The sequence below is a fragment of the Empidonax traillii genome, unplaced genomic scaffold (assembly GCF_003031625.1).
Source record: "Empidonax traillii isolate 1590-97213 ecotype Southwest subspecies unplaced genomic scaffold, ASM303162v1 scaffold123:size1378231, whole genome shotgun sequence".
Classification (NCBI taxonomy): Eukaryota; Metazoa; Chordata; class Aves; order Passeriformes; family Tyrannidae; genus Empidonax; species Empidonax traillii.
This window is the reverse complement of record NW_020955316.1, coordinates 844,885-855,092: the sequence shown is the minus strand read 5'-3', so window position 1 is coordinate 855,092 and position 10,208 is coordinate 844,885. Positions and strand designations below refer to the sequence as shown.

At 46.7% G+C, this 10,208-nt stretch overlaps 1 protein-coding gene across 1 annotated transcript in view; it reads left to right on the top strand.

Annotated features, from left to right (window-relative positions):
- Positions 1 to 565: 565 nt before the first annotated feature.
- Positions 566 to 10,208, top strand: part of MAML2 (mastermind like transcriptional coactivator 2) — a 215,098-nt gene continuing 205,455 nt past the window's right edge. Inside the window, exon 1 of the mRNA XM_027883302.1 lies at positions 566 to 1,023. Coding sequence (XP_027739103.1) covers positions 628 to 1,023 — 396 coding nt within the window. The 5' untranslated portion in view covers positions 566 to 627. The remainder of the gene's footprint in view (positions 1,024 to 10,208) is intronic.

Here is a 10,208-nt window from a genome sequence, read left to right as displayed (position 1 = left end):
AAAAAAAAAAAAAGGGAAAAAGAAAAAAAGAAAGAACCCCCCCAACAAACCCACTCCACCAAACCTACGGGATTTTCGGTTCGCCGGGGGTTTCTCCGCACCGCCGAGCACGGCAATGCCTTAAATTTCCACTTCAAGGAATAACACCACCACCACCACCCCCCCCGCGCCCCCGAAATAAAATAAACCCAATAAACCTGCCAAGTCTCACTCATTCCCGAGGGAGAACTCCTCCGTCCAGGGATTAATTTTGGAGGCAGTGGCTCGCTTTATTTGATTTTTTTTCACTCTTCTCCCCCGGCGGAGCCCCCTCCGTACCCCCTCCCTGGGCGCCCCTTGGCGGGGGCTGCCCGGTCCCGACCCCCGCCCCTCCCGCCGGCCGATGCTGGCGCAGCCTTAGCGACACCCCCCCCCGCCCCCGATCTGTCAACCCCCCGCGGGGCCGTCACCGCCCGGGGGCCGGGCGGGGGTGGGCTGGGGGCGCGGGGCTGACCGCCCTCCGCCCCGCCGCCAGCCCCCGGGCTCGGGCTCCCGCCGCTGCCCCCGCCTCTCCCCGCCACCCCCCCGCCCTCCTCCATGCGGCAGTGAGGACCGACCCATCCGGAGGGCCAGGACCGGCAGCCAGCGATGGGCGACACGGCTCCCCCCCAGGCCGCGGGGCTGGGGGCCGGGCTGCTGGGGGGGGGCCCGGCGGCGCCCCGGGTGCACAGCGCCATCGTGGAGCGGCTGCGGGCCCGCATCGCCGTCTGCCGCCAGCACCACCTCAGCTGCGAGGGGCGCTACGAGCGGGGCCGCGCCGAGAGCTCCGACCGCGAGCGGGAGAGCACCTTGCAGCTCCTGCACCTCGTGCAGCAGGGCCAGGGCGCCCGCAAGGCCGGCAAGCACCCCAAGGCGGCCGCCGCCGCCGCCCCCTCCGCCGCCGCCGGCGCGGCGCCCCCGGACTACCACCAGCACCTCCTCGGCAACGGCGGCATCAACGGGGAGCAGCCGGCGGGGGAGCAGCGCGCCTCGGCGCTCCTGGCGGTGAGTCACAGCGCCCGCTGCCGGCGGGGAGGCGCCGTGCCGGGGACCCCTGATCGCCCGCTCGCTCTCTCCCCCGGGGCACCCCCCCTTCCCCGCACCGCCCCGCCGTGCGGGGCCAGCGCCGCGCACCGGCACCGTGCCCGTGGGCAGCCCGGCTCGGCCCGCCGGGCCTCGGGCACCCTGGGGTAGTCCCTTGCCGGGCGCTGGACCCCCGCCACGGCGTCGAGGGTGCGAGGAGCGCTGGGCGCGTCTGCCCTGGCGCCGAGCGGGGGGCGAGCGTGCGCCTCGAAGGGATTTTGGAACTGCTTGGGGTGTTTTCCGTTTGGTTGGGTTTTGTTTGTTTGTTTGTTTGTTTTAAATCATGTTGTGGTCCCAAAATCACGCGTCGCGCGCGCCTCTGCCATCGCCCTGCCAAGGCGGTGACAGCTGCATCCCTGAGGAGGGCACCGGCGGCCGGCGCTCTCAGCGCGTCCCCGGGCAGGGGTGAAAAGTAGAGCTAAAGTATCGCCCGTGCTGAGAGTTGCCCCTCCTGCCCCACTTGATCCAGTTCGTCAGAGGTTCAGGCACCTATTTTCACTCAGTTTGCGGCCGGGCCCCTCGAACTCGGACAGTGACTCCGCCCGGGGCAGTGGTCAGTGCCGAGAGCCCGGCGGGTCAGCTCCGAGCGCCGGCCTCACCAGCGATGCTCGGGTTGTTATTGTCACCCATTGTGTTTCGCGGAGCAGAGTTACGAGAGTTTTCCAGGCACTGCCGCTTTGTAAATGATACCTTGACCTTTTTCAACTGGAAATTGCTCCGAACATGCCAAGGAGGCGAAGCCGGGTCTCCTCTTACTTATTACGAGCAGTCAGTGCCCCGCGCTTTTGAAGGCGTATGCTGCGCTGCGCTACCTCCCTCTAATTCTCGGCACACATGCGGAACATTGAGAGAGGAGTGAGTGCGTCCTGATAGGCCCGTGGCTGCTATTCGAACAGCTGAAAATAGATCGCTCCCTCTGCTCCAGACATCAAATTTATCTTTCTTAGTGCCTGACGTATGCTAAGACGGTACCTTTGTGGTCGTTTCTCCCTTCTTACCTGGGAGTTCGCTGCGGTGCGTGGATCGACGTTTGGGGCTGCGTTACTCAGCATCATTCGTGAGGGTGATGATGTAAGCGTTAAATGCGATAACATTGTGTCCGAGGGGAGTTTAGGCGCTTCGACCTGACTCAGTGTTCAGATTAAATCTCCCACATTCCTCCTCACAATCAAGAAAGCCATTATCTTATTTTTCCAGTGTGTATTAATGTAATGCTTTGCACTTGCCTTATGGGAAAAAAAAAAACACAAACGACTTTTGCCTAATAATGTACGTCCCAGAAAAATTCACTTTCTGTAATCAGGGGACAGGCCTATGTGGTTTTTGTTGTTGTTGTTGTTTTGTTTTCAAATTTTTTTTTACTAGTTGTTACTATTATTATGAAATATCTGGAGACAGCTGTTTGAAAATGCTAAATGAAATGACTCCAAAGAAAATATTGAAAGATTTTCATGTCCTAAGTGCAGAGAGGCTGTCCTTGTTTCTGAAATACCGCTAATAGCTGTTAACCTGCTCCTTGCTGGAGATGCTGTGCACGGCCCTCGCTCCACCTTGCATGTTGTGTTACGTCCCAGAAAACTCCACACACAGGTGCCCTTGACAAGGGAAAGGTCCAACCAAGTCCCCATTGTTTTTGCATGCTAGCGGTCAGTAATCCTGCTGACAAGGTATGTGACTTCAGTGAGCATGAAGTTTGGGGCCCTGAACCGTGTTCCTACACTGAAGAAACACTGGCTCATGAAGCAGCATTGTTGCAATGGTATCACTGCACATCGCTTATCCTCCCACTGTATGCTTGACACAGGCATTCCTCATTTGCTGCTCCAGTCAGACTGCCTAATTAAGAAATAGAGAAAGGCATCAGTTCAAAGTCACGTCTTTGTGTCATGGAGATACACCTTCCCCTTACCAAGAGCTTCTTAGAATATTGTTGCAAATATTAAAAAGGAAATGCAAAATGCACGTGTCTAAGTGGGATGAATTCAAGTGGCTGAGGGTCATATATCAGGTAGTACAGCATTGTGCTCCTGTTCTTGAAAACTCAGAGGGCAGGAGTGGACCAAGAAATAATAGAGTCTTACTTTCCTCCAGCCACAGCTGGAAAAGGAATTTTTTCTGCCAGTTATTCCAATGGTACTTGAAGAGGAAGGACAAGGCAGAGTAAGCCTGTTGTCCTATGTATTATAAATGGGTGGCAAGAGAACAATCTCTAAGCAGAATTCATCCTCTGTGGGGTGTTTCCCAAGAGGAAATCCAGTGGAAGCTTATATGCACTATTCCTCTAATTCCTGATTTTTTTCCTCAGAGCACGTCTGAGGTGCACAGGGTCCCGCAACAAGGGGCAGCTCTGAGCTCCAGTTGTGGCAAGTACAGCTTTGGCACAAGGAAACATAAGACAGGAGTGTTGGTGTGAGTCTCACATTGAGCATGTGAGACCGGACATCTTTCTGACTCCAAGGTGAATGTGAAGTTCCACCTGCCTTGCTGTAAGTCCACCACTTAAAAAACCCCACACCTCCACACAGATAAGTAAGTGCAAAGGCAGTCATAACTCTCATTGGGGAGTTCAGGCTATCAGGATACTCTTTGCAAAACCCAAGGTTGTTTCTTTTGCTTTGCAGGTCCCACTGCTCTTGTTACATGTGTGCCTGCCATTTTTAGTGGCATTGGATGGGTCATTTACACAGTTGGACTCAAGAGTAAATATTTGACACTCAGTAACATTTGAAACATCGTACACTTGAACATATCAAAGAGCTTAAAGTGATTATCTGGCATTGTTGATACTATTATTTGATAATTATCTTTTCCCAGTGGAGACTTTAAAACTAGCAGAAGAGAGACTTTTCAGCAGGGCTTGGTTTGGGCTTAATTTCACAGTGCTGCTTTGATTTTTGAGAATGTATCTTTGGCAGCAGCATTTTCTAATTGGAGAGTGGGGATCAGATTTTTTAGCTGGACCAGTGGATGTGGGTGTGTGTGAAGGAAAAATTTATTGTTCAGGACATGGCTAGGGAAGCTTTTTTGCTTTCTGCCTGACTGCATTTTCCAAGAGCTGACATTTGTTTATTTATATGGTGGTGTTACTTTTCATGGTGCAGAGTGGAACAGATAAAATATTCTGTCTTTGTTTTATACATACATCTATATGTATGTATATGCCCTCCAGCACTTAGCTGTTTATACTATTTATGTTATATATAAACAGTTAGCTCTGAAGGGCATTCCTCAGTGGCTTAAGCACTGAACTGGTAATACCGAAGTTCTTGCACTGCAGTTTCAAGTCTCCGTCAGCCAATTCATTCCATCGTTCTTCTGACTTAGGCTGAGCCCTGCTCATTTTGCTCTGTGCAAGCCAGGAACTTTATCTCATGGGCACTGTTGTGTTATTCAGGTCAGGTTCTTTCATTGCAGCCACCACACCGGTGGCTGTGAGTGTGTTAAGGGATGTTTGTCATCAGTCACAGGTGACTTGTTCTAATTTCACCTATCTCAAAGTTGTGCTGAATTTGTTATTATAAGAGTTAATTTAAAATAATAATGAAATATATTAATATTTTCTCTACTCGGAAAAGTGACTGTGAAAGGGGTCTGCTCCTCAGATGTAGTCTGTAAGCAGGTGAAAAAAAAGAAAAGGGAAAACAATCCCATAAAGGTGATGTATCCAGGAGAGAGGGGAATGTGTTAATTGTTCCTGCTCCCCTAAATTCTCATCAACAGCTGTACAAATCTGGAAGAGTCAATGGGTTTGTTCCAGTTCCCCGAGGACCTTAGTGGAAAACAGTGTTGCCTGACTAGTATCAAGAGCCACTGTTGACTTGTAAAACCTCAATTTAGGCAGTTATTTTCTGTGGAGATCCTGAATTAATTTCATTAGGACTTTTTTTTTTTTTTTAATGATCCACACTGTGCTTACCAAGGTTTGGCCTCATGTGCTAGCATTAAAGATCCCTGAGTATTTTAAATGGAACGACTGTGCTGTACTATCTTTGCCCAAGTTTACATTTAACCCCTCTCCTAAGCTCTTTGCTTTGTTTGCTAGTTGGCTGCCAGGGTACCCTGCAGAAATACCTTAATTTTCTGGTTGTGGATGTATGTAACTTTTGGAAGTGGTGTGAAGCAAGCAGTATAAAGTGACCAGCTGTGGGGTGAAGTGATGTTACCGTATAGTGAGCACAAGTGGATTAAAGCACAAACCATCCTGCAAAGCTAGAGTGGGATCTTGTGCCTCACAAAGTTTAGTGCCAAAGCAATGGAATGTTCTGTTTGTGAGGTGAAGGACCACTGTCTGCTACTTGGGCTTCTTCAGCAGTGAAGCTGTATTCTGATAAAGCTAATTTATGTAGCCAAGTCGGGTAAAATGAATGTCACATTGTCTTTGTGGGTAGAAAACTTTGATCTGCTGTCATGGGCCCTCTGGCCTGCTGGGAGCAATTTGGTTAGGGTGGGCAAATTCTCAGCCATGAGAATTTTTTCCAAACTAAAATCAAGAAGACTCCTTGGAAGCTGCATAAAAGCTATATTTAATGAAAAGTTCAGAAAGTGAATTTGTTAAATTTACAATAGTGTAGGAGCCTCTTCAGCCTTAGCACTCCCACCAAATCACTTGCCCCATTTAAAGCTTCTTAAGCTTTAATACATCTAATGAAAATCTCCTCCATTCTGAAACTGTTTAACAGGCTGTTTCCACCACCAAACTTGCTGTAGGTAGTGAGCAGAGGAACAGTGTCTCTTCCTGGACTTGATGTGCTCTCCAAGGCCAACTTGTGCACTTTTTAACTTTCCTGGCTATTACCGCATGTTCTCTGATAGAGTTCTTGCATCCCCTGCAGTACTCAAATTGAGTCCCTTGTCTGTAGCACCACAACCAAGGAAAGTGATATACAGCTTCTGTTTGTCCTTTGCTGAGAAGCATGACTCCAGCAAAAATGTTAGCTACTCTGTGGGGAAATCTGAACCTTAGAAAAGCATGTCTGAGTCAGAGAAGCTGTTTGGCAGAAACTTTGACTTGCATCACTGTTAGTGCTTTCCCCTCTCAAAGAACACTGCTTGCAGAAGGTGTATGTGAGGCTCAGTTAGGTTGCAGTGACCAAAAAAACCCCCAGCAGCGAGGTTAGTCAGCAGGTTAAGAAAGGCCATAGCATCCCTCTGTTCTTCTTCCTAACTGCTGTCAACAGTCCCTTCTACCAAGATACCATCTTCACAGGCTTGTAGTCTGCCTTTCTCATTAAGTCTTATTAAGGCTTATGAAACTGAAACTTAACCATGTCTCATTAGTGAAAAAGAAGTGTTCCATCCTGGTCCCTTTGACAACTTTGGGAAGGGTAGTATCTCCACTGCTCCATTTATATTGCCCTTCCTATGTGGTATAGGAGGAGCTGGACGCTGGCAAGCTGCTCCAGCTGACAAAGCACTGATACAGAGGTGCCAGGAAGTGTCTCTGTGACCTTGCACATGTCCCCTGCTGTGCCACTATTTCTCCTATAGGCTTAAGCTCTTCAGGTGGCACTGCCTCACTAGCACATGGGACCTTGGTTTCTGCAGAAGGCTCAGTTCTACATGATAATGACCTAATACCATCACATCTATGGAGTTCAGGCAGGTGATTAGAGCAACCACTATACAACACTTTGGAGGGTACACAATCAGCTTATGGTGCCTAGAAGAGCTTTAGGCACCTGGCTTCTCTGAAGAGAAGAGGAACAAGGTCTTTGCTCTTTGACTTCTCTCCAGTGTCCATATGTCAGCATTCCCTTGGATGCCTTCCCAGGGGTGGTACTCCTAGCAGCAGCAGGATGAGGCTGATGGGATTCATGACAGGTCTTTGTTTGCCATGAATCTTAATCAGTGTCTGTAAACCTGAAAAGGGTCTTATCCGTATCATACTGCTTCAGTTTGGAACAGCTTTGAGCAGTGGAAAAAAGCAGTGGTCTTGGCTGCAGAAAAGGAGTTGGTGCTGAATGAGATTTGGATCACATTTTCAACTTAACAGTAATAAGAGACAAATTTTTTTCTGGACTTTTTTCAGTTTGTTTTTGTTTGTTTATTTGTTTTTGGGGTTTTGTTTTTGTTTTTATGGGATTTTTTATTTTTAAATAAAAGTATAAACTATTTGTGTCCTGGATTTCCATTGGAAAGCTTCCCATAGACACTTGAGACCCAACTTGTGAATTTGTTATACCTTGTCAGGTTCTTACAAAGTATTATTGGATGCAGTTAATCAGTCCATAATTGTACTGAAGTGCTAACACCAATACCTAAAACAAAATACCTGCAACCCTCAAACAACAGTCTTTAGGTGAGCATGCTGTAAACTAAAAAATCAGTGTTTCTACTCTGACTCTCGGATCTATTCAACAGATTATTCCTGTTATTTTACTTCCGTAAACTTTGGTCTCCTTTATGAAAGGTACTATTTATCATCTTTGTAAAGTGCATTGAGATCTGGGAGTGAGTTTTATGGCTCAGAAGAAATTCATTATTGATGGAGCCTGTGACAGGAGTTTTGAATGTTCGCGTTGGCAAAGCCTTTGAGGTGCATTCAAATCACGTTTTCAGCCTTTGACCCACAAATATAAGTACTGGAAATGCAAACCTGAATGAGCATTTCTTGCTTTACTTGCTCTTGGTCCTGCATCATTTTGTACTCAAATTAGTCTCCTAATTAAGTTGTTTGTGTCCAAGTTTCATGTAGTTGATGCTTCAGCAAACTGGGAGCAAAGTGAAACTGGAACTGAGATCATATACACTATTGATCAGCTAGCTCTCTGTGAGGCTGCACCTGCACCCCGGTGCTAGCAGGTGGGAGCTACCTTGTCCTGCATGTGTTGCCTCCCATCTGGTAGTAATGAAGGATAGTTCACATTTATGGATTAGGGTGGGAGAAACAAAAATATTTCTTAACTGAATAATTTACGCAAAATTCCAACACACTTACTGAAAAATTATAATTTATTTTAGTTTTAATTTGAAAATACCTCATGCCTGTGGTTTCACAGGTTTTGGCATTTCCCTGAAGACGTTCCTTTTGTTCAGAAATGGCTCCTGTAGCTATTTTTATCTGTGTCATTCAGTTATAATTCTGTTACTCTTGCAAACACAGCTGAATCAAGGTGCAGAGAAATTAGTACCAATTAGGAACTGACATGAACGTGTTTCTGACAAGTGAGGATGCAGATCTTGCAAACATGTTTACCTGCTGCCTGAGACTGAGGCTGGCTGAAAGACCTGGTAAGATCCTTGACAAGCAGATGAAACACCAAGAAGGTTCATCATAGCTATTCTGTTTTGAAACAAAACATGCTATTGTGCAAGAGCCATCCCTGTGGCACCCTGGCTTTATTACAGAGCTCTGCAGCCACCTCCCTAGAGTAGATGTTATACAAACACCCAGTGAGAATTGAGCCCTTCCCTGTATAGCTTAGGGCCTCAAGAGACAAGATAGACAAAGAATAGAAGGAGGAACAGAAGCACAGAAAGGTCAAGTATCTTACCCAAGGTCAAACAGCAGGTCAGTGGCAGAGCTGGGAATGGAGCCCAGATTTCCTGACTCTTAGTCTGGCACTCCATTAATCATCTCTTTGCTTTGTGTTCTGTGGCCTGTTACTGTCCGTAGGAAATGTGAGGATACTTTCCAACAGCTTCAGAGTTACTTTTTCGTTTTGGAGACTATTGATCATCAGCACATTATTGAGATCAAGAGGTTATGTACTGGACTCTTGTACATGTACATGCAGTGCAGAATTCAAAACTAAGTGCTCTAGGTATTGATTTCATTGCAAGACACTGAAAAGCCATATTTCATGATCGCAAATGTTTCTTCTAAGTCAGATTTTTAAAGTCTTTTTTCCCCTTACATTGTGTACAAAGTGGTTTGTTTTTACAGCATTACTCATCACAGTTGAACTCCTATATTGGTGCTTGCCCTATAGATTATTTCTTCCTTGAAAATGAGTTACAACACTTATTTCATTCAGGGCTTTTCTTCTCCATGGAATTTGCCAATGAAACAGTCAGAAAACCAGATAGTTAATAGTCCTGAGACAGTGGTGATTCTTACTTGTTTTCATTCCTCACTACAATGTATTCAGGTTTTGAAGTCTTTCAATGGATTATCTTGATCACAAAGTTAATTATACCTCAGATTTTTTTTCTTCCCAAAAATTTTGACTTGAGGCGAAACTCTGGCTACTGTAGTAATGACTTTCCGAAAGTTTCTTGTAAACAGTAGTAAAATCATTTTCTTATAGTCATGGCAACAGTGTTTAAGTAATGAGCTTACTGAACATAATGTGCGCTGTCTCCACCGAATAGCTATTGCAGGATTGAAGCGTATGCTGCTCATTTTTGGAGGACTCAGGGACATAAATTATTCAGCAAAACAACACTGCTTCAGAAAGTGTCTTTGAAATTGTTGCATTTTGTACTAGCCAAAGAAGGATTATTATTTGTGCTGATGGGGCTGTGTTTAATTACTGCACAACACTGTGGTCTTTGGACTAGGTGTGCTCCCACTGAATATAAGGGTGTCTGTCTCAAATCATTAGAGAACTGTGCTACCTGTCAGCAGGGTCATGGTTTCCCTAGTAATATATTTGCTGCCATGGAGGGCAGAATGGCTCAGGAGGATACATCCTGCATATATCCCTGGTGTGAGAGGTGGTAACTAGGTGCAGAAGGAAGAATTTGGTTTAACGATTTTACTCCAGAAGGGCTGTTCCTTTCCTTAACCCAGAAGATCACCTGGATTCCTATTCAGTGGGTTAGGGAGGCACCTTGGAGAGTGGATGACTTCACAGGAAGTTTCAGAGAAGAACCTGTCTCTGATTTTTCTGTTTATTTTGTTTTTATATCTCTCTCATTTAAATAACTAGACCTGGAGGAAAGACCTTGTTGGCAACAGTTGTTGTTCTGGGATGAGTCATTCCACCAGATTTTAGAAATGCCACCCCAGTGACAGTTGGCAAAAATGCTGCTTGGGCTGTTCAGTTTATGTTTTTCACTTTGGAAAATCAGACCGTTTATTTAGGGTTCTGTTGCTTTAGAAACCGTCTCCCAACACTCCAATTCCTTCCCTTCCCTTCCCTTCCCTTCCCTTCCCTTCCCTT